At 34.3% G+C, this 24424-nt stretch overlaps 1 protein-coding gene across 6 annotated transcripts in view; it reads right to left on the reverse strand.

Annotated features, from left to right (window-relative positions):
- Positions 1–551: 551 nt before the first annotated feature.
- AGL (amylo-alpha-1, 6-glucosidase, 4-alpha-glucanotransferase) overlaps positions 552–24424 on the reverse strand; it is an 89954-nt gene continuing 66081 nt past the window's right edge. For all 6 annotated transcript variants that reach the window (XM_023640238.2, XM_023640240.2, XM_070266209.1 and 3 more), the window contains 9 exon segments: positions 21831–22056; positions 20504–20615; positions 17881–18016; positions 16540–16652; positions 15498–15709; positions 14175–14272; positions 12545–12632; positions 12292–12425; positions 552–3110 (listed from right to left, as the gene is read on the reverse strand). In XM_023640238.2, the coding sequence (XP_023496006.1) occupies positions 2993–3110; positions 12292–12425; positions 12545–12632; positions 14175–14272; positions 15498–15709; positions 16540–16652; positions 17881–18016; positions 20504–20615; positions 21831–22056 (1237 nt within the window). In that variant the 3' untranslated portion in view covers positions 552–2992.

Raw genomic sequence — 24424 nt, forward strand, 5'->3', positions numbered from 1 at the left:
GGCTGTTTGATGGTGAGAGGTTTGGATTTTTAGGTTAATGCTTTTTATCTGAAGATAAAGATATATATCTGCAGTAAAAATGAACCAACAGTAATTAAGGCAAAGACCAAATGAATCAACTTTGGTCATTAGATGTTATTCAGAATATACGTATATGTTATTCAGTTGTATAATTAACAGTGAAAAGATCTTTCTGGCCCCTGAAGGAGGCATCCATCTACAGTACGTCTGTTCTGGCCTGTACTATTTGCCTTTAGTAAGTCGATGAAAAGTAAATAAAAAATTCATGGTAGTGTAGAAGGTATCAAGAAATAACAGAAGAGTATATAGTTGCTAACATCTATTGATACATCAAAAGCTTATTTTGCTCCTAATTTCAACATGGCTAATTAAATCAATTACCAAACAGCCTAAAATTCTTCCTCCTCTTTCCGTTCTCAGACATCCTGCAAAAAGATAAGCAGTCCAAATAAGCAAGCCCTGAATGAATGTAGTGGTCAGCACCCACAAATTAGTTAATGGGTAAAGAATTAAATGAAAGCAAAATACAGTCCTTTAGAAAACATTTTTATTTTCTTGGCACACAGACATGAAAATGACATCTGCCCACTAGATGGAGCAGTTGAAGACATATCAGAAACGGATTACAATTCGCTAGGTTATAATGTTCACAGATATGAAGACAGGTCTCATGTTTCCTCAGTTATCTTTGAAACTTATAAAATTATCACAACATACTGGTTTAAGTGGCAAACTTACTTCTCAAGTTAAAGAGTAAGGCTGATTTCGATTGTGAAGAACCAAGGCATGAGCCATTGTCGAAAAGTAATATAATGGTACCTCATCTAACATCACTCAGGAATGAAGCATTCTGTTTAATAAATGCTCTTTAGTCACATGACATTTACTCCTCCAAAATCTGTAACTGTTATTTTAACTACCTTTGATGAAATAATGTGTAACATGCCTTCTTAAACGGTAAACTAGACCATGCAGATATAATAATGTTCTTTCATTAATTTTCCTTATTAGGAATAAGAACCGCTTAATTTCCTAGTGCAACGCGATATCCTAAAAAATTACTGAGGTGGGTATTTGCCCTACTATAGATAACCTAATATGGCTATGTTTTAAAAATTCTCAACTTGTTATTTATTATTTATTTATCACATTTAACTATGAACTATTACTCCTTGCTTTCATTACATCTGCTGGTTCCCAGTTACTTTTCTTCCTACCTTTAATGTAGAAGTTACAGTACAGCAACATAACTACATAAACCTTTGCTGACTAATGCTTCTTTCTCTCAACAAAGCTCATTCCTTTTAACCCACAGGGTATAGACACTTATACATTGAGCACTGAAGGAGGGGAAACTTGAAAACCAGTGTGCTTATAGATAGCAGTCAGATTATCACCACAACTGTCCTTAAGTCTGTAGGATTTAATTGGCTTTGGGCTGGGAAAACTAGAAAAGTAAGCTGGTTCAAACTGTTTCTAAAGCAGGGTCAGCTCTGAGGAAGTGTGTGCAGGCAATCTTACAGGAAATTGCATGAGTTTTTGAGCCTGGGCATTTGATATCGGAAGCATTTGTATATTTTTCCTACCCAGAAATTTTAGTTTGTTTTTCTTCTTTATTTTTATTTCTTATTGACAGTTAAGGTGTTTTGGTTTGTGACCTTTAACTGAGAAAAGTGTTATGTACCATTATTTTATTAACTATAAATATATCACGATAATTATAGTTAATTTATACTGAACTATAAATATACCACTGAATAATATTAAATAGTAATGAAAAGATTTTTGCAACTATTTTCTTTCAACTGAAAGTACAATAATCTAATTTAAGTGTTTCCTTGAGACAAAAATAGTAGAAAAATTCCATCTAGAAAATAAGTACTGTTCAAAAATGTTAACTCATAAACATTAAAACTTTTTCCTTTTATGACTTTTTCAGATTTGAGGTATGTTAATGTAAAAACATTTTAAAATGATTTTATAGAATTCAAGATAACTACTGAATTCATATCTATATGTTTATTATGTTAAAATTGTTCTCAATGCTGAATTTGTCAATGTAGGTTTTAGTTAATAGGAAACCAGTATCTACCGTGATCTATCAAGACTTTTATGCGAACTAAAAATAATTTTTAGAAAATTAATATAGCTTTTTTCTTTAAAATTGTCATAAATATGTCCAACAATTTGCATTGTGAAAACATAAACCATTTCATAGTAGGAAACTGGAACTCAAAGCTAATATTATAAAACTGTTTTTAGGAAATAAATTCCTAATGCTTGTGTTTTTTCCCCAAATATCTTATGCATCATTAGCACAAGTAAATTATGTCAAAAATATTATGGCATTCATTATATTAAAAAGATATTACTATATTAGTGAAAAAAATAAAAGCACATTATGAACATCTGTGCTCCATTTACGAACATATATTAAGGTGGACACTTCCATGATTCAACATCCATTTAATATCTATTGAATGAGGTGTGGAAGATGTTAGGAACAATATAGTAAAAGGTGAGAACATTAATTAACCACAGCCTATTCAGTATGTATTGTTACTGAATAAAATATATACCATAATTTAAAGATACTTTTCCATTTCTTTCATTATTACACTCTCATACTTCATTTTTGCTTATGTACAACAGATGATTACATAATTTTTCTTTTTCAAACTCTGGATTTCAAACTCTATTTCTAGGTGTTTGAAGAATACTTCCTGAATTCAAAATAAAAAACATTCCATTGGTAATGATAATTTTTCTTTCTGATTCAAATCAAAAGCTACGTCTGTACATTAAAAAAAACAAAATGCTTTTAAAAGTCTTACCTAATTGAGCATCAATATTATACGAACGAGATTTTTAAAATGACTCGAGCCTGTGCATAGAAAGCATTTACATTATATTATGAACTTGCATTCGACAATACAAATGTTTGCATACTTAATATATATCCATGAATCAACTATAAGTCATAGAGTGTTTCAAGAACAGTAGCAATTGACCAGGCTTGTGTTTCACAGCTGAAAGGACAGTATTGGCCATTCTCATTAGTCAGTTCTGGAAGTCCTTTCCAAGGGGATCTTAAAGAAAGAAAAGACATTTTATGAGATATCATCTAATACACATCTTGTTTGGATTAACAAAATAGGCAAACACCTCGTACTTTTGCCTTCTAGCATAAAAAACAATCATATATAGTCATTTGCTACAAAATAAAACAGGATATCCTAAATATGTATTATGAAGAATTTAGGTTGAAATTATTCTTTGATATTCAATCTTTGGGGTTTAAGACTTCCAAATACAAAGAAATGCCTTTATGTATTAAAAACATAGAAGAAATTATCATTTCAAGCAATACATAAATACAGAGAAAAATATCATCTCAGGCCTAATTTTATTCCTTTTGGAGTAAGTTTATGTGACTCAAATTGTAACTATATAGATGTATTATGTTTGATTTGACAAAATTGTAAAATTAATATGAAACAAGAAACACTGAGAACTATGATTAGGAAAAAAATGCCAATTAAAAGCAACTTGAATTTCTATACTAATTTCTCATCTACTGAATAATAATACAGTTAGTATTTATTGTGCATTTATTATATTCTAATACTAAGTGCTTTATATTCATTATCTGATTCAATGCTCACAGCAACCCTATAAGGTATGTATCATAATCATTCCTTTTTACAGAACAGGTAAGAGACGTTTATAGAGGCTCATAACTTATTCCAGGTCTCATTATCACAACACAGCATTATTATCATATCAAATCTACTCAATTTCAATGTAATCCCTTAAATATGAAATATAAATTAAAAAAATAGAGAATTCTGTAATGTTTCATTTTTTAAGTTGGGTTGTGAGAACGTTTATTTCATTATTATACTTTGTAACTCATGGCTATGTTACCTATACTCTTCTGTAGGTATGAAACATTTCGTAATAAAAATGGAAAAAATAATTACATTAGGTAAATATGGAGATATTTTGGATAATGACTAATAAAGTCACGTGTTACTTAATGAGGAGGATACATTCTGAGAGATGCATTGTTAGGCAGTTTTGTTGTTGTGCCAACATCAGAGGGCATATCTGCACAAACCTAGATGGCACAGCCTACTACACACCTAGGATATATAGTACTAATCTCATGGGACCACTGTCGTATATGTAGCCTGTTGTTGACTGAAACATCATTATGCGGTGCATGACTGTAACTAACATCAGCTAGGTATCATATTTAAAAAGCTGTCGTAGAGACATGGGAAATAAGAAAACTTACTTGCTTCTAAGTATTCAAGCTACTTCAGAGTAAAATGCCAAATTACTGAAGTTGGGTAGCTGGGTATCTGTAATGGCTTGAATATCTCAAAATTCATATGTTGAAGTCCTAACCGTCAGTACCTCAGAATGTGCACTTATTTGGATATAGGGTTATTGCAGATGTAATTAGTTAAGATGAGGTCATACTGATATGAGGTGGGCCCCTAATACAATATGACTGGAGTCCTTACAAAACAGGGAAATAAATTTGGAGACAGACTTACACACAGGGAAAATGCCAATGTGAAGACTGGAATTATGCTGCCACAAGCCAAGGAATTAGCAGAAGCTAGGAGAGAGGGCTGAAAGAGAGCCTTCCCTGGCCCCTTCACAGGTAGCATGGCCCTGCTGGCACCTTGATTTCAGATTCTGGCCTCCAGAACTATGAGATGATAAAGTTCTGCTGTCTAAGCCACTCAGTTTATGGTGCTTTGTTATGGCAGTCCTAGCAAACTATGCAATACTGAAATGAAGAAACAAAACAAGTTTATAGAACCACTAATAGGGTGCTCATAATCAGATGTGGAACTAGAACATGGAACATATCCATCCTGATATAAAGAAGTCTCCTTTCCCTTCCTTTCTGAAAAACTCATTCCTTAAGTCATAAAGTGGGACAAAGAAGGTCAGTGACCACAGTTGGGGAGGAGAGTACCACAGAAGGGTAGCAGGAGCAGCACAGGACAGGATATCAGAGCCTGAGGGGTATGAGGAAGGAGTTCACACCAAACCACATCAAGCGGGGGTAGGGAGGAGTAGCCGAGAGCCCAGGTGTTCAGGGAATCCACACATAAGAGTGGCCTAGTGTGGGGCTGTCAGGCTCAAGCAGGGTGAAGAGGGCATCTGTGTCTTGGGGCACGCCAGCATGCAGTGTCAGAGCCAGACAGGGTGAGCTGAGTCCACGTGGTAGAGACGGCAGAGAGTAAGGAGTTACTCACTGTTGGAAAAGAGAATTACAAATACGAAAAGGGAGAAAAACAGAATTAAATACTGAGTGGAGCTGGTGTGAATACAGGTTTTCAATACATAGAGATAGATACATAAAGATATAAATATACGTGTATATATGTGTATACATATTATATATATACTTCCTAGCTCTATCTACTGGAAGACACACTAACAATGATTCTCCAGGGGCAATGAATACACCAAGTGTCCAGATCTGGGCTTTTAAATAACATTCTTCACTAAAAAGAATCAGGGCTCTTTAGAGAATTGCCCAGTTCGAAGGCTGGGGCAGGGAAAGTAAAAGATGAGCCTAGAACATCTTAATGGGCCAGAAAGCAAGAAAGGACTTCTACTTCTGACAAACATGGAATAGCATGGACATAATTTTCCTCCTTCCCAAACCAATCAAAGAACTTAATAAAGTATACGAAGCAATAATTTTCAAGACCTTGGACATTAGGCAACAGAGAACAGTGATCCCTGAGAAATGAGAAAAAAAATGAAGTAAGTCCTTTGATTACCATACCTTACTGTCTTGAGGAAGTTTCCAAGATTTGGCACAGGGAGGGAAACCCAGCTGGAGCTTAGCAGATTTCTTAAATTGAAGAGATGGAACTGAGAGTCCAGGAAGACCAAGGTAGCTAGAATTTTCAAGACAGACTACTAGAAAGGAGAGAACTGCACAAAGAGAGAACTCTGAAGATATGCAGAGGGTCCCAATCAAGTATCTGCAGCATACAGATCAGTGAATACACAAGAGGAAACTAACCAAGGATGGGGAAAGAACCACTCAAAAGGATTAGATGAAGTAGTACCTGACAGTCACGCAGGGTCAGGAAAGTACTTATTCCCACCAGCCAGATTTGAAAACTTCTTAATTTTAGGAAAATGGGGTAGAAAACTCAGATGGGTCTTGATTCAATAGGTGAAGAACAATGAGTCCTAGACTAATCATTGTTCCAGTCAGACCCAACAAAGCTTAAAAGACCAGGAAGGATCAAACTGTTTCCAAATAATTTAACTGCGTTCCAAAACAAAGCTCAAGAACATTTACAGAAATACAAAAAAATCCAATAGCCAACAAGATAAAATTCATACCTGGCATCCAATAAAACACTAGCAGGCAAAGAGCAGGATAACAGGACCCACAGTAAGAGAATAATCACAAGTGAAACTGACCCAGAAATCAATTAGCAGACAAAGACCTTAAAATAGTTACTGTAACTGTATTCTATATGTTCAAAATTAGCAGAGACGTGGAAGATATAAAAAAGACCCAAATCAAATTTCAAGAGATAAAAACTACAACGTATAAAATGAAAAATACACTGAATGGAATTAATGGCAGTTTAGATGTAAGGATGAGAGCAGATTTCTTGTCATAAAATGCAACAACTTTAAAGTACTGAAAGAAATAAACTTGTCAACCTTTAATTCTATACACAACAAAAATATCTTTCAAAAATGAAGGCAAAATAAAGACTTTTCTGACATACAAGAGCTTAAAGAATTCATCAGGAGCAGGTCTGCACTACAAGACACAACAGAGGAAGTCTTTAGGCAGAAGAAAATGATACCAGATGAAAATATGGATATTCACGAAGAGATGAAGAGCACTGGAAATGGCAGCTATGTGAGTAATTGTATAAGAGTTTTTTCTATATTATTTAAATATCTTTGAAAGATAACTGCTTAAACAAAAATAAAAACAATGTAGTGTGGGGATTATAACATATGTAAAAGCAAAATAGATGACAATAATAGCACAAAAGCCTGGAGAGAAATGGAGCTACACTATTTTAAGGTTCTTATACTATACTTGAAGTGGTATATCACTGAAGGCAAACTATGATAAGTTAAAGATGTATACTATAAACCTATAGCAACCATTAAAAAAAACCAAAATAGGAATAGCTAATTAGCCAACAACGCAGATAAAATGGAATAAAAATATTCAATCCAAAAGAAGCAGGTTGGGGCCAGCCCCGTGGCCGAGTGGTTAAGTTCATGTGCTGTGCTTCGGTGGCCCAGGGTTTCACTGGTTTGGATCCTGGGCGCAGACATGGCACCGCTCGTCAGGCCACGTTGAGGCGGCATCCCATGTGCCACAACTAGAGGGACCCACAACTAAAATATACAACTATGTACTGGGGGGATTTGAGGAGAGAAGGCAGAAAAAAAAAAAAGAAAAAGAAAAGAAGATTGGCAACAGTTGTTAGCTCAGGTGCCAATCTTTAAAGAAAAAAAAAACAAAAGAAGCAGGAAAAGAGGAAAAAGGTAACAAAGAACAGACAGGATAAACAGAAAACTATTAGATTTATATTTAACCATATAAATAATCACATTAAGCAAAAATGGTCTAAACATCCCAATTAAAAATTAGAGATTATGAGGCTGCATAAACAAGCAAGACCCAATTATATGCTGCTATGTACAAGAAACCCACTGTAAATTTAAAATACAAATAGGTTAAAAGTAAAAGGATGTAAAAATATATACCATGGTAACAACAAATCAAAAGAAATCTGGAGCACTTATATTAATATCAAACAAAGGGGCTGGCCCAGTGGCGCAGTGGTTAAGTGCACATGTCCTGCTTCAGCGGCCCAGGGTTTGCCGGTTCAGATCCTCGGTGCGGACGTGGCACGGCTCATCAGGCCATGCTGCAGTAGGTGTTCCACATATAAAGTAGAGGATGATGGGCATGGATGTGCGCTCAGGGCCAGCCTTCCAGCAAAAAGAGGATTGGCAGCAGATGTTAGCTCAGCTAATCTTTCTCAAAATAAAAAAAACCAAAAAAACCTAAAGCTTTTGGAGCAAAGATATTGCCAGTGGTAAAGAAGGTCATTTCATAATGATCTAAAACGACCAATTCAAGAGAACATAACAACCTTAAATAGTTACACATCTAAAATTAAGATTTCAAAATACACGAAGCAAAAACTGATACAACTGCAAGGAGAAAGAGACAATTTGTAATTACAGTAGGAGATGTCAACACTCCTCTGTAGGTAATTCATAGAACAAGTAGATAGAAAATCTGTAAGTACTTTGTACAACACTATCAACCAACTTGACCTAGTTGACATTTATAGAACACTCCACTCAATGATAGCAGAACATACAGTTTTTTCACTTGCAAACAGATTAGTGATCTAGACAGAATATATTCTGAGCCACAAACCAAGTATCAATATGTTTATAAGGATTAGAGTCATATAAAGTATATTACCTGACCACAATGGAATTAATTTTGAAACTAATAACAGAAACATCTCTGGAAAATTCTTAAATATTTGAAAACTATATAACACCTTTCTAAATAACCCATGGGTCAGAAAAGAAATCAAAGAGGAAAACACAAAGTATTTGCAACTGAATGAAAATAAAAACACCACATATCAGAATTTGTGGGGTACTGTTAATTTAGTCCTTAGTGGGAAATTCACAGCAGTAAGTACCTATATTAGAAAAGAAGAAAGGTCTTTACATCAATGATCTCCACTTCTACCTTAAAAAATTAGAAAAAGACAAACAAATTAAACCTAAAGTAAGCAGAAGAGAATAATAAAGATCAGAGTAGAAATCAATGAAATAAAACCCATAAAAAAATCAATGAAACCAAAATCTGGTTCTTCAAGAAAATCAATAAAATTGATAAACTTCTAGTCAGGCAGATCAGGAAAAAAAGAAAGAAAATATAGCTTCTTAATATCAAGAATGAGAATGTTGACATCACTACAGAGTCCACAGATAATTTTAAAGAGTAATAATTCACTTTAGATGAAACCATTTCTTGAATTGTGACAAGTATTTTTGATCTATCTTTTCATTTAATCTTGAGAGCAAATAATGAGAAATTATTACTATTTTACAGATGAAGACATTTATTTCAAAGAGGTCAAGTAACTTGCTCAAAGTCACATGTCAAGTAAGTAGCAAGGACAAAGTCTGAAATCCAAATTGAACCCAAAGCTCACACTTGAAGCTAATGTTACCAAAAGTAGCTACAGGAAAGAGTAAGAAATAAAAGTGGAAAGGTAGTTTGAGAAAAACTTATGGAAACAAAGGAATTTGGATTTCATTCTGTAGCAGTGGAGACTTATTGAAGATTTTTTAAATGTAAGATTAAAATTGTGAGTTATATATCAACAAAATTAATCTTGTTTGGGGTACTATGACAAGATGGAGCGAGGAGAGACTGGAGGTATGGGGGCTGTTGCCTATTGCAGAGAAAACGTTACGAATTACAAATTAGGCAGTGGCAATAGAAAGGAAGAAGGTGGGCTGTTAGAAGAAGGTATAGAGATAGAATCAAGTCTTGACAGTGATATGGATGTTCTGAGAGGTAATGAAGTAAAATTAAAAGGCACCTGGGCTATTTGAATTTGCAGAGCACAAATAATGTTAACACTGTAACAGAAATGGGAATTATAGCAAGAAAAAATATGTGTGTGGGAGAAGATGAATGATGGCAGAAGGATATTCAAGGTAAGAAGTTTATCAGGTAGTTGAAAAGTAGAAGTGGAACTTATGAAAGAGTTCAAAATTACCTAAGAGTGAAGACATGAGATTAGATGAAATATAACAGGAGAAAACATAGATAGGAAAGAAAGGAAGATCAAGGACAGATTTTTGGAGAACTAACATATTTAGGTACCAGGAAGAAAAGCCAGAAAAACAATAAATAGAGCCACAGTGTAGTGTTAAGAGTACAGCCTATGAAGCAGGATTGCCTGGAGCTCAGTAAGGACTCCAAGGTAAGAAGTTTATCAGGTAGTTGAAAAGTAGAAGTGGAGGGGCTGGCCCCGTGGCCGAGTGGTTAAGTTCACGCGCTCCGCTGCAGGCGGCCCAGTGCTTCGTTGGTTCGAATCCTGGGCGCGGACATGGCACTGCTCGTCAGACCACGCTGAGGCAGCGTCCCACATGCCACAACTAGAGGAACCGACAACGAAGAATACACAACTATGTACCGGGGGGCTTTGGGGAGAAAAAAGGAAAAAATAAAATCTTTAAAAAAAAAAAAAAAAAAAAAGTAGAAGTGGAACTTATGAAAGAGTTCAAAATTACCTAAGAGTGAAGACATGAGATTAGATGAAATATAAGAGGAGAAAACATAGATAGGAAAGAAAGGAAGATCAAGGACAGATTTTTGGAGAACTAACATATTTAGGTACCAGGAAGAAAAGCCAGAAAAACAGTAAATAGAGCCACAGTGTAGTGGTTAAGAGTACAGCCTATGAAGCAGGATTGCCTGGAGCTCAGTAAGGACTCCACCATGCTACTTGCCATTTGACTTTATATAAATTACTCGACTTTCTTAGCTTTATTTATCAAATGGAGATAACTAATAACAGCTCATACCTGAGTTAGTATTCTGTCCATGTTACACGTTACTAATATATTAATCCTCAAAACAATCCCAGTGCATCTATCATACAAATGAGGAAACTGAGGCTTAGAGAAGTTAAGTAATTTGCCTGTGATAACATAGCTAGTAAGTGGAGAAGTGAATAGTAACAATAATAGAATAATAATAGTAGTAGTAGCTGTTTTATATAGTTTTTTGGATTAAATGAATAATGTTATATAAATGCATTTAGAGCAATGCCTAGAACATAGTTAAGTACTCAGTAATACTTGCTATTATTATTATAGTTGTTACTGTTATGAGGTCAACCAGGGAAACCTAAGGCTATGGATGGCAAAAGGTTTTTCATGAAAAAAGGAGTCAACAATGTCAAATCCTGTAAACAAGTCAAAGAGAACTGAAAGGAGGTCATGGGATCTGGGAACCAGAAAGGATCTCGTTGAGTGGCTTCACCAGAGTGGTGACGGCAAAACAAAAGCCAGATTGCAGGTGGTATTGACTAGGTGGGTGGTCAGAAAGCAAAAGGAACCAGGAGGTCACTCCTGTAGGAAGTGTGCTGAAAAGAAAACAGAATGATAGGACAAGGCTTGAGGTAAGAACAGGATGAAGTGCCTTTATTTTAGGATGGGCTGACAAATATCTTTGTAGCTTAAGGGGGAAGGATCAAGTGGAACACCAAGAGAGGATAAGGTCATGGAAGAGGTGGGAGGGATGAGATCATGGTAGTACGATCCCTGCAACGTAAGATATTCTTCCTTCTCATGAACAGAAGGGAAGAAAGAGAAAACAAATGCAAATAATGAGAAATACTGTGGGGCAATAAAGGATGGAACATATGAATGTTCATACCACACAGACTCAGACTCAATCTCTAGATGAGGCAGAAGAAGCACGGCAGGGTTGGGGTTTTCTGTGACTACAGTTAAGCTAATGAAAACAGACTCTGACACAACATTCATGGTGACAGATGGAAGCCTCTCATGTTCTTGTAATAAAGGAGATAAAATTTATGCTATTTACGCATAATTATTCTGAGCAATAAGGTGACATATATGTAGGTTTAATCTAGAATTTGGGAAATAAAGATAGCTTTTGACTTAATTTGTATCATCATAGTTATGTATCATCACATAACTATGACACTATTTATCTGCTAATAATTAGGACAAAGCAGGCAACAAATGGGTTTGAAATAAAAGTCAAAAGACCAACTCTGATATTTTAATGATAATGAAAGCATTTCTGAAAATTATTTATTGATATATCTTTAAATCAGTTAACACAAGAGGCCCAGCCTGAGTACTTTTAGTTTTTGTATTTATTGTGTGCTAACCATATCCAAAAATCAGTGAAATTTTAAAAATCAAAGACTATTCCACAAGCATAAATCACACAATATCAAGTCTTCAAATTAAAATAAATAACCTAAAATAATTAAAGGAAAGGGAAAATTACATCATAGAACTTGTGTTAGAGAGTAAAGCTTTCAAATTTCATTGGGGTACCTAGGGTATTCAGATATGACTTCTAAGGAAGTGTCATTTACCTAATATATAATAAACTGACTAAACACTAGTTATGGAAATTACACGCCCCTAACAGCTTACCTCTCAAGATGAACATAATGTCTGGAAAGGACGTTTTTAACCAAAAACATAGTCTTTGCATTAGTCTCTGGACCCATTAATTTGGAAAAATACAATTTTGCACGAAGAAAATATCCAGTGGGCCACAGCCACTCCTAAAAATGACAATTTAAAAGTAAAAAAAAAAAAAAAAAAGAAAAGACCTATGAATATCTAAAGTTATTTTAAAAATAACTTTAAATGAAAATTCAGAAAAGAGAAATGAAATTCTTACAGGTCCTTGGTGATAATTGAAACCTTTAGCAAGATTGTAGTTGTCATTGTCTAAGGCATTGTCATAAATTCCACAGTAAACCATATCACTGCAAAATCATTGAAATTTAGGTTAAAAAAAGATCAGACATTATACAGAAAGCATTAGAAAAATTTTTCAATAGCAAAGGTAAGAGAAATAAGCAAATTTATTTTGTCTTCGAATCTATAGACTAAACTATCCATTTAACCTTAAAGGAGGATGCACTGAGTTTAGAGGCCTTTAATCATGTGTTAGGGAATGATTGACAAATAATTACTGGCTAATACAAAAAAATCTAAGATAGTCAGGTATCTAGGCTTCAAGGAGTTAGCTTGACACTAAATATTAAAGTCAATTATTTCACTAGGCCTTTACTATATTTATAACAATTAAAATATACACAGAATAATTTAAATTAGTAAGCATTAAAAATAAAGTTTTACTAATTATTATATATTGGAAACTTTTCCATAAAGTTATTTTAAAATTGGTGTATTATCAGATTACAGATTGCAACTGAACACACATAATTTATACACACTTATAAACCAAAGTATTATAAACTTATTGAAACAGAAAATATAAGACAGTCTATACTGAGTTTAATTCATTATTACTTTTCATCTTTTTCTTTTAGTGAGAGACAGAACTAGCCACATAAGTGAGCTTTAACTGTGGCCTTTAGTTTTAACCAGCAGTTCTTAACACCTCTGAAAATATGGAGAACAGCTCAGAATGCAGGTAAGTACACACATAAAATTTGCATCTCAAGACTGAAATGAGTACACAGTAAATTAGGAAAAATCTACAAAAGTAAGGGTACTATAGAAATGGGGCTCTCTCATATGCTGATATAGAAAGCAAATTGATGACAGATATCAAGGTTTATAGGAAAACAGTAAAACAGAAAAGTCATTAAAAACTCAGCAAAAACCAAAAGTAGTAAAAGAAAGGAAATATAAATTGGCATAAACAAATAATCATAAAATAAAAACAATTATATATTGGTTTAAATAAACATAGTGGTATAATTACATAGGAAGGATGCAAAGGGTTGGTGGAGAGGTGGGGATAGAGTTAATCTTCATCTCACATCACAAGAAGTAAACAAATAATGTCTAATACTTAAAAAAATCAAGAAACAGCCACATACACATATTATTGAGAAATATGGAAGGAACTACTAGGAGTAACAACTTAGAAAATAAAGATTGTCTCTGAGGAGACAATATGTCCATACTTCCAATGTCCATAATAATTATTACTTTTACAATCAGAAAAAAATATGCCTTAGAAAATTTTGATAATGTATTAGTTTTATAAACTTAAAACTCTCTTTATTGGTTATTGAATACAGGACAGCCAATGGCATTTTGAACAGAGATGTTTAATGAAGACACAGAAGGTATTTTTAAAAACTCAGTTCAAATGCAATTTTAGCGATTTTATTGACAAGCAAAAACATTATGATTGATGCAACATAATATCAACATTCTTAGTCCTTATACTCCAACTTACGCTGGACTTCAAGTTTTAATGCCAAGATTAAGTACAATTATATATTAAGTATGATATGAACAACATTCTTAATATTTATATTCTAACTTACTCTGGATCCAAAGTTTTCATGCCAAGGGGACCAAGCAATTTTTTTTCTGCAATCTCCAAAGCTTTCCATGCTTTTTCTGGGGTAAACAGCTCAGGGGCCTAATGAATGTCAAAAAGAAACACACAAACTTTTTAAGATCATAGAATAATTAGTTTCCACCCAAAGTGGAACATAAACTACTCATAAACGTGGAAAAGAATGAAAACTATTTAAAAATACAATATGGGTCGGAATTCAAGTGCAGATACCTAACCAGATCTAATCCCATGAGGCTGACTTGCAAGCACTGTTCCTGGCCTTAGAAGTCAGGGAGGTTGTTAGAGGTGATTATTTCCTCATGTTATTTCGAGACAGTGTACCAGCTCCAAAAGGAAGCTGCCAAGCTACAATGAACGCAGAACACACTTAACCCATCTAATTCATTCTTCAGAAGATTTACAATAGCTTCCTTTAAGTATATCCGGTAACCATTTTTTGCTTCTGAGGTCATAATAAAATAAGAAGGACTTGCACTTCAACAGCGTGAGTAAATTTACTTGTGATATGGAGAAGGAGAGAAAGCATTGGTGACTAAGGATCTGCATTAATTTTAATGGTTAAATGAAACCAAATGCACACTGAACCGAAGCTACCTTTACGTACCATTCTACTATAATTAACAGTACTATGTTTAGTACTCTTTTTGACAAAGTGGAGACAGCTAGGCAGGCATGGAAGGAGATATATCTCCTCTAGTCTACCACTATTTTATTTACTATTGCAGTTTATTTTTCCACCAAGTAGAGATAAAATAACGAGAGTCTAGACTTTTTGGCTAGATGGAACTAATTACAGCAATACAACAAAGAGCACAGAAGGTGAGTTGAAGCTACCCACATTAGTTCACTGTCTGGATCTTTCCAACTAGTGTGCTGAGACACTGGTCATGGCAGAGGTGTGCTGAAATATAGATGCTCTCAGCTGGCAAGGCAGTTGGGTGGGGCCTGGGGCTGACTGAAGCAGCTGGATCCGGCACAAGCAACCTAATCCGTTTAGCCCAGTGTGCTATACAAAGATCATCATTTTCTATGTGTGCTATGATGTCAAAGACCTTGGGAAGCATTTCATTAGTCACATCCCTTATTTTCTATTTTCTGATACCAAATGTTATAGGTTAAGGGAGATATGCATAATGCTTTATTGATCAGAAAAGACTATAAAACTAGATAGTAAACCATATACTTTTTAGCAATTAAATGAATTTAAAAACAAAGGGGAATGAAGAACTAAATAAATCTTATCACAACATTTTTGAAATTTGAAAATAACAAACAAAACACTTACTACGACCATTGCTATGGTAAAATTAGGCCTGAGCTGGTAGTCACACCAAGGGCTTGATGCTCCATAACTATCTTTGTATATGCCACGTTTGTGAACCAGCTCAGGATGCTTTTCGTTAAAATCTGAAGGGTCTTCTGACACATGAAATAGCTTTTCAAAGTTGTCTTGTATTTTTCTGTTCCACTCATCATATGAGACTGTCACAAACTTTCCTGAAACATGACAAAAGACTCGTCAGCTTTAAGCATTTGAAGAAATCCATACATTTAGTTATAGCCAAAGAATAATATTTAGGCAATAAATTATCCACTTTTTGAAAGTGTCAGGGTCTTTTGAAGGGCACTAGCTTGAAATTTAAAATTATCTTTCACTATATTACCAAAAAAGGATTAGACTCTAGCAAATGATCCCTAATTTGTCTTTGTATCACTCGTATATGTTTGATAAAGTTACCTTTATTGAGCACTTGAAATGAGGCTAGTCTGAATTGAGATGTGCCAGAAGTATGAAAGATTTCTAAGACTTAGTACTCCTCAAGAAGAATGTAAAACAGTTCATGAAAAACTTCATATTGATTACATGTTGAAATAATATTTAGCATATATTGAGTCAATAAAATATATTCTTATAATTAATTTTACCTGTTTCTTACTTTTTAAAAATGTGGGTACTAGAAAATTTAAAATTATGTATATGGCTTAAGTTATATTTCTATTGGACAGCACAGTTCTCGAAAAAGAGATGTAAAGCTTTCATAATTGTTCACAAAAACACAGCTTACTCACAGTCATGCTGAGGAAAAAGAAAAGCACAAAAAGACAATAACTACGATGCTTTTCATATCTCAGTTCAAAGTTGCTATAAAAATATGGTTAGTAACCAGGTTTGTTATATTTTTCATACTAGTAAATTAATGGTTTTTCTTTCTTCTTAAACTTAAGGGTTTTCTAATCTTAGATCATTGAGTCAAATGATGATAACGTAGGTTAAGAATAAAGAAAGAACATTCTAAGTTTCTTTGTAAATAAAATGAACAGCTTACCATGTCTTTTTACTCGGACTTCATGATAAGGGAAAATATTTTTTCGGGATAATTCCAGCAACCAACGAACGGCAGATTTACTCAGGCCCACAATTTCCACAGCAGACCCATCTCTAAAATTAAATTTTATTCTGTGAGTTGGAGTCATTTAAGCACTATTTAAAGGGTATTCAATAAACAATTTTGGTGAATTATATAACTAATGTATTACAAAAACAATTATCTAAAAAAAAAAGCCCTTGCTTTATAGGAATGTGTATTGCACATAAAAGAAATCTCTCCTTTTACCATTTTGCCATTGCTTACCTTCCTAATATATTTTTTAAAAATTCTATAAAGTAGAATGGGGATTATGGAGTAAAAGGAGATGGCAACTGGAAAAAGGTAGGAATAAGGAATCAGAGAATATTGAAATAGAATACCAAAGAAAAGACAGCAAACATGAGATATAGGAATGGAGAAAGCCAGGGAAGGTGAACACAAAAATTTAATTAAAAGCTAATTTTTAAGGAAAATGAAAGGGAAGTACAATATCTAATAATGTACCCAAATAAATAGATTTTAAAAAGAATTTGCAAAGGATGTAACAACAGCTAATACTAAATAATTTTTTTGACAATTCTGACTGAAGATAAAATTTAGAATAAGAAAATAGTTTCTCAGACTTGACACCATATTAAGCATTTGAAATTATAAAAAGCGATGGGATAAAAGATTAAAAAATTTTGGGGGAAAAGTTTCAGAAAGTGAAAGGATTTCATAAAGGACAGGATAACTGACTGTTTTCTATGTTTACAAAAGATGGGCATAATGAAATGTTTACAATGAAAGCACTTTAGGTTAAGAACATATCTTAACCACAGGGATAATGAGTCATAAAACTTTCCATTGAGGTGCTTGTAGAGAATCACCCCAGGAGAACTTACAGAAGAGAAAAGAGAGCTCTACTTGATGATTACACCAAGAGGATTGTGTATGTGTATATTAGGGGAGAGGGAGGGGGAAATGGAAGAGGAAGTGGGAAGGAGGAAGGGAGATTTTGACTGATTTAATATGAAGACTTTATTGTTAATAATAAAAGGTTCCACAAGTATGTGGTTTAAAAAAGGGTATAAACAGGGGCCGGCCCTGTGGTGTAGTGGTTAAGTTTGGCACGCTCTGCTTTGGTGGCCTGGGTTTGCAGGTTCAGATCCCAGCATCGACCTACACCATTAGTCAGCCATGCTGTGGTGGTGACCCACATATAAAGTGGAGGAAGACTGGCATAGATGTTAACTCAGAGCTAATCTTCCTCAAAAAAAAAAAGGTCCAATTATATAAGCACCATAAAATAAACATGACCTTGGAGTGGCCGGGATTCCTCTGTTTCTAGCTCTGTCACTTTCTCCCATTTTATCCATCCATGTGCCGCAATTGAAGCGATTTCCTCCATAAACAAATCCCGTTTCTTCATCAACTCCTGCAGTTATATTAAAACCTATAAAAGCAAAATAAAACATTTATAAATTTAAAAGGAATATAAATAGGACAAGTACTCTGGAGAGCAATTTGGTAATACCTTAAAGGCTGAAGATGTGCATATACTACCTCATAGTAATTTCATTTCTAAATAGATACTCTAGAGAAACCCTTACCTATGTGCACATGGAGACACGTATGAAGATATTCATTTCAACGGTGCTTGTATTATCAAGAAAATAAATAACTGCTGAGTAGAGAATGGATAAACACTGTGGTTTATTCATACAATGGAAAACTCTATACCATTTAGAATTAATGAACTGGATTTACACGAATGAAAATGGATAAATTCCAAAAACAAAATGATTGAGTAAATAAGTTGCAAAAGGATATGCATGATAAGATACTTTTTCTGTAAAAGTTTAAAATATAGACAATACTAATATGTACAACCATGCATGTCTATATGGCTATGTCTAATATCATAATATTTGTTTAAAACTTAAAAGCATATAAAGTAGTTATATATAGTGTATATATACACATTATACAATAGTATACAACATAATATACTGAATGTATACTATATAATATCCTGAATATATACTACATAGCCTATATCATATGTAATTTATATATACTCGAACACACATAAACACATAAAGTACAAAAACATACATGGAAATTGTAAACCCTGATTATAGGACAGTCATTAATTCTAAAGAGGGAGCAAAGAGACAGAAATGAAGCTTTAGATAAGTCTGTAATGGTTTCTTTCTTTCCAGAACAAAAGAGAAAGATCTGAAGAAAATGTGGCCAAATGTTAGTATCTAGTTTTAGTTCTAGGTTCAAAGGTATAATTTATATTATTTTCTATATATTGCAATGTTTCATAATTAAAATTAAAAACTAAAATAATTCAGAGATGTCACAAAAATGTTCTTTAAATATAAAATCTATTTCTATTTAGTTACCTCTTGAAGGATAAAAAATGTACCAGTGATTCTTACCAGCTCAATTAGGTATAAAATTGTTATCACTACAAACAATAAATTAACTAAAAGAGGTTTAATTATTATTTAAAATATAATTTAGAATATTATAATATAGTATATAACATAATAGGAATGTAGAAGGAATTTAGATTCCTGAGTCTACATCAAAATTTGCCACTGAGTCAGTCAGTTATTGGAAATATCTGGGATAGATCACTTAAAAAGCTTATTTTTTTATGTTAAAAACAATAGTATTTAAAAACAAGACCAGGGGAAAAAATCCATAATCCTATAACCCTAACAAAATTATTACATTTCTATATTCCTTTCTGGTCTTTTTACGTAATAGTAATATTTTCATAAAAATATCACATCCAACTATTTTTCATGTATCAGATTAGACACCCATAGATTTTATGGTCTTTAATAGTTATAATCTGTAGAAATTACAAAATTTTTCATTCAAGTCAATATAAACATTTCCTGTTAGACATAATGGTTGTTTCATTCTTTTAGGCAATTATAAGCAATGTTAAGATCAATATCATTATGTAATACTATTTTTTTGTGTATTTTAGATTATTTCATGGGTTGGATTCCAAGAAGCGAAATACGTTCATGAAAAAAAATATGAATATTTTATGTCTCATAAAATATATTTGGATATATATATCCAAATTGATTTCCAAAAAGAATGAGTCAATTTACAATGCCATCAGTAGTACATGAATCCCTCTCAAAACTGACAACTGTTATCCTTGTTACTATTTGTTATGGGTTGAATTGTGTAAACCCCCAACTTCATAGTATTGAAGTCCTAACCCCTAATATCTCTGAATGTGACCTTATTTGGAGATAGGAATTTACAAAGTTAATCATGTTAAAATAAGGTCATTAGAAAGTAGGCCCGAATCCAACCTGACTGGTGTCCTTACAGGAAGAGGAAATTCGGACACAGACATTGCATGGGAAGACGATGTGAAGCATCTCTGTTTTAACTCTGTACACAAATCAACTGTTTTACAAAAAGTATTTTCTAAAAGCCTAGGTTATAGACACAGAGAGACAGACCATGGATGAAATCCTAGCTCTGTCACTTGGTAGCTGTGTGACTCTGGGCAAGCTACTCTGCTTCAGTCATCTTATCAATAAAAATGGGAGCAATATAACTCATTGATGCCCAATGGACCCGGGAGCGTTAAGTGGGAATAACACAGATAAAGTAGTTAGCACAGTGGCTAGCACAGAGTAAGCACTCAATTACCAGAAATTATTATTATATTATAAATGCAACCACCAAATTACCTTTCAAATTGCTGACAAAGATATAAATTTTATCTCTCTTCTACAAATTAATACCAAATCGGTAAGATCAGAAACTGTGTTAATCTTTTTCATGGTTATATTCTGAAGTTCTACACGTAAATAAAATATTTGTCAAATAAATCAACAATTACAAGGTTTAATTTCACCTCATCAGTAAATCTTTACTACGTGAAGCTATGTACCTTCATCCTTCATGTTTCGATCTATCTGTGGACCAGCATTCCTTTCTCGGAACTGTATGCCCTGCACATGTCTTTGCATAGCTTCCTGTATTACTTCAAACAATGGTTGATCCTGTTTGAGACATAATGAACGCTACCTTTGTTAGAAATTATATTTTTCTTTTCTTCCCCCAAATCCCAAAACTTATGTTTTGTAAAAACATATATTTTCCTTTGGAGGGAGAAATGGGGCTCAGGAGTGGGACCGGGGAAAGCAGCAGTTCCCTATACACCAAATAATGCAGCTGATCTTTGGTATACGAATATTTAATATATTGCAGTTTTGACTATTCATGTTTGTGACATGAAATAATTTGTAATTTTGCTGACACATGAAAACAAATCTTGTGAGTAACTAAAATAGTTTGTAATAGAGTGAACTGTTCAGTTAATAAATGAATCTAGCTTATTATACAGAAATCTGAATTTTAATTTGGCATTACTGTTCCTATTCATCCACATACATAGTAATGGGGATAAATTCTATACTAAAGCGGTACTTTAGGTAAAAACTTTTTTTGACAAATGTTCTTTGAATAATTCATGATATAAACATCATGGGGACACAAATCTATGCTTGTCCTGAGGTAGTTTAGAAGTGTCCCACAGAAATACACCAAACAAACGATAACATAAAGGCAGATCAGAAGTGGCAAAAGCACAGAGTTACTATATATTATTGACTGGGAAGAAACCACTCAAAAACGTTATTTATTCTGCACTGGTCATAAGATAAACTCTGAACTCCCCGGACTGGTAGTCAAGGCTCTCCACAACGCAGTTCCCTCTCCCACAATCTCTTACTACCCTGCACGTGCCCTACACAAGAAGCCCAACTAGACCGAGCAGCATGTCCTAACTATGCTTCCACTCACCCTGCGTTTTATTATTTCTTTCATCTTTGATGTCTTCCCACAACTTTTCTCATCTCTGCTGAAATTCTACTCACTTTTTTAAGGTTCAGTTTAGGTGAAATTAGCTGCTTTCTGAAGTCTTCCCTGAGACCCATCTACTAGATCATCTCTGTCCCTTTTATGAGACTACACAGCATTTCCCACACCTCTTTCTGCAGTGACCATGTTATATACACATCATCTCTTCACCGTGTTGCAAGCTCTTTAAGCAAGGAGCAAGGCTTATGTCTGCAGTCTCTCATGGTATGGCAAGGGCTAAGCATGTACCAATATTTGAAGAATTCTTAAGATTCGGATTCTAAATTACACGTATTTTCATATTAGAAGCTAAGTCATTTGTCAGGAAAAAAATTATTTTAAAAAATGATTTTTACCACTGTGCCAGCAGACAAAGGAACAGAATCATCTGTAGGATACATTCTGGAAACCGGGCACCTGAGGATGTCCAGGCCATTTGGAACAATTTTACAGTAATCCTGAATACACTGTAGCCACCACCACACAGCATCCCGGCAATTGTATCTGGCGTGAGTTCCTTCACCCAGGAGATTAGGAATGAGACCGTGTCTCAGGGTGCCAGCAAATGCTAAAATAATATTCCTAAAACAACAGAATTAGGTGGATCATTTGACATGAAAACAATCACTCAAACCAACTGAAGTCACTTTTTATGACTATTACTTTGGATGCATTTTCACTCTTGCCCTTATTTCTTTGTATTTTCATGTACAAAGTAGTCATAATATGATAGAACAAACACTGAATTAAAAGTCAGAAACCCTGATCCCAGCCCCGGCTTTTTCTCTAACAATCTGTATAACTTACCCTCTCTGGGATAGTCTTTTCATCTGTGGAGTTAGGGATTGGACTGGCTAATTTTTAAGGCCCCTCACAGTTTTAGATTCTACTTCTGAAATCCTTGCTATTTCAAAATCTAAATAAGTAAGAATGTGAACTTCATTATTTTAAATAGTAGATACCAAGAGCAAAGCAAATATAGAAAAAAATAAACGGGTAAAAGCTTACCTTGAAAAACATGATTCATCAAAAAGTGGTAGAGGATACTTTATCTTTTAAATTGTTATTCTACTTTCATATACCAAATGACAACTTTTTAAGATGGCACGGCATTCTAGAGAGCGTGAAACTAAGAAATAAGACTGAGGTTTAAATCCTAGTGTTGCCATCTATATGACTTTGGAAAAGTCATTTAAAATGTCTAGGCCTCAGTGCTTTTTGGCTAAACCACTTAGAAATTTGATTGATTCTGTATCTCAGTTTAATGCCCATCTCTTAAATAATCGTGCAATAGGAAACTTTCTATCTTCTGCAGTACAAAAGTGTTAAGTGGACAGTGGCACTTCCAATCATAACCATCCAGAAGAATGTCATATACTTGGAAGTTGAATAAGAAGACCTCTGTGCACGAACGCCTCTACAGCGGGAGGAAATAGAAGTGTCTGTGGTAGAGAGAGCCATGTGTCCACCAAGAGGGCTTTCCTACATGTAGTCATGGCCAGATGACTGCATTCTAAGGCAAAAGAACGTGATGGAACTGACGTAGGTTATCTGCACGGAACAGGTTTATTTTCCCCAGACTCCTTCCCTCTCTGCCAGCTGACAGCAGAGGACTCGGAGGCCCTGGAAGATGGTAGATTCTCAAGATTGAAGGAGCCTGTATCCCTTAATTACTACGTGGAAAGCTGCCTCCTGAACACCTATATTAGATTAGAAGCAAGAAATAAATTTCATTTGTGAAAAGTGATTGAAATTTAAGAGTTTATAATTTACAGCAGCTGGCACAGCCCTAACAGATACATTATCTTCTGAGAATCATCTAGATCAGGAGTGGCAAACTTTTCTGTAAAGGGTCAGACAGTAAATATTTTAGGCTTTCTTGGCCATATATGGTCTCAGTCATGCGTTCTTCTTCGTCTGTGTTTTTTTGTAAGGAAGATTGGCCCTTGAGCTAACATTCATTGTCAATCTTCCTCTTTTTGCTTGAGGAAGATTGTCCCTGAGCTAACATCTGTGCCAACCATCCTCTATTTCGTATGTGGGATGCTGCCACAGCATGGCTTGACAAGCAGTGTGTAGGTCCATGCTTGGGATCCAAACCTGCAAACCCCAGGCCGCCAAAGTGGAGTATGTGAACTTAACCACTATGCCACTGGGCCGGCCACCTTCTTCTGTTTTTAATGACTGTTTAAAAAGTTAGAAACCATTCTTTGCTCACAGGTCATACAAAACAGGTGACAGGCCATAGTTTGCTGACCCTTGAACTAGACAGTCACATAAAATTAAGAAGCAGAAATTTTTGGCACTACATAGAAGTGATAAGTGGGAGCCCAGATAACAATGAAAATAATAATAATGATTAAAAAACTAATATTTATGTAATGCTTAGCATGTAGCAGACACTGTTCTGGACACTTCAACTACATTAGCTCTTTTAATCTTCACGAAAACCCTGTCAGATAAGTACTATAAGCATTTTACAGAGAGTGCAAAGAGGATAGACAACTTGTCAGTGGGTAGTTTGGAACCAGGATTAGAACCTGGCAGTCTGGCTCAAACCCAAGTTCTTAACCACTACACTACACTGAATCCTGATGTTCCATTTCCTGCTTCTTAGTCACAGTCATTTTGGGGCATTTGGGGAAGAAGCAAACAGCCTCTCAAATTTCTACAGCCCCAAAATGGTATCTTAAGTCAATAAGAAAAGGTCTTATGAGGTTAGCAAGGAAAAATATAATACATTTCAGATGCCCACTTAAAAATTTTCAATTTTAAAAGGACCAAAAATAAAACTTTTGTCATTTGAAAAGGCCAACTTCAGTTATTTTTCTGATGACATCAAAACGAGGTATCATATACATGCTGTTTTTGCTAAAAAAAACTCGTAGAGCAGTGCTGTAAAACTTTAGCCTTAGGCTGCTGAAAATCTCCTGGAGCCCCCGCGAAAACA

Source organism: Equus caballus, chromosome 5 (assembly GCF_041296265.1).
Source record: "Equus caballus isolate H_3958 breed thoroughbred chromosome 5, TB-T2T, whole genome shotgun sequence".
Taxonomy (NCBI): Eukaryota; Metazoa; Chordata; class Mammalia; order Perissodactyla; family Equidae; genus Equus; species Equus caballus.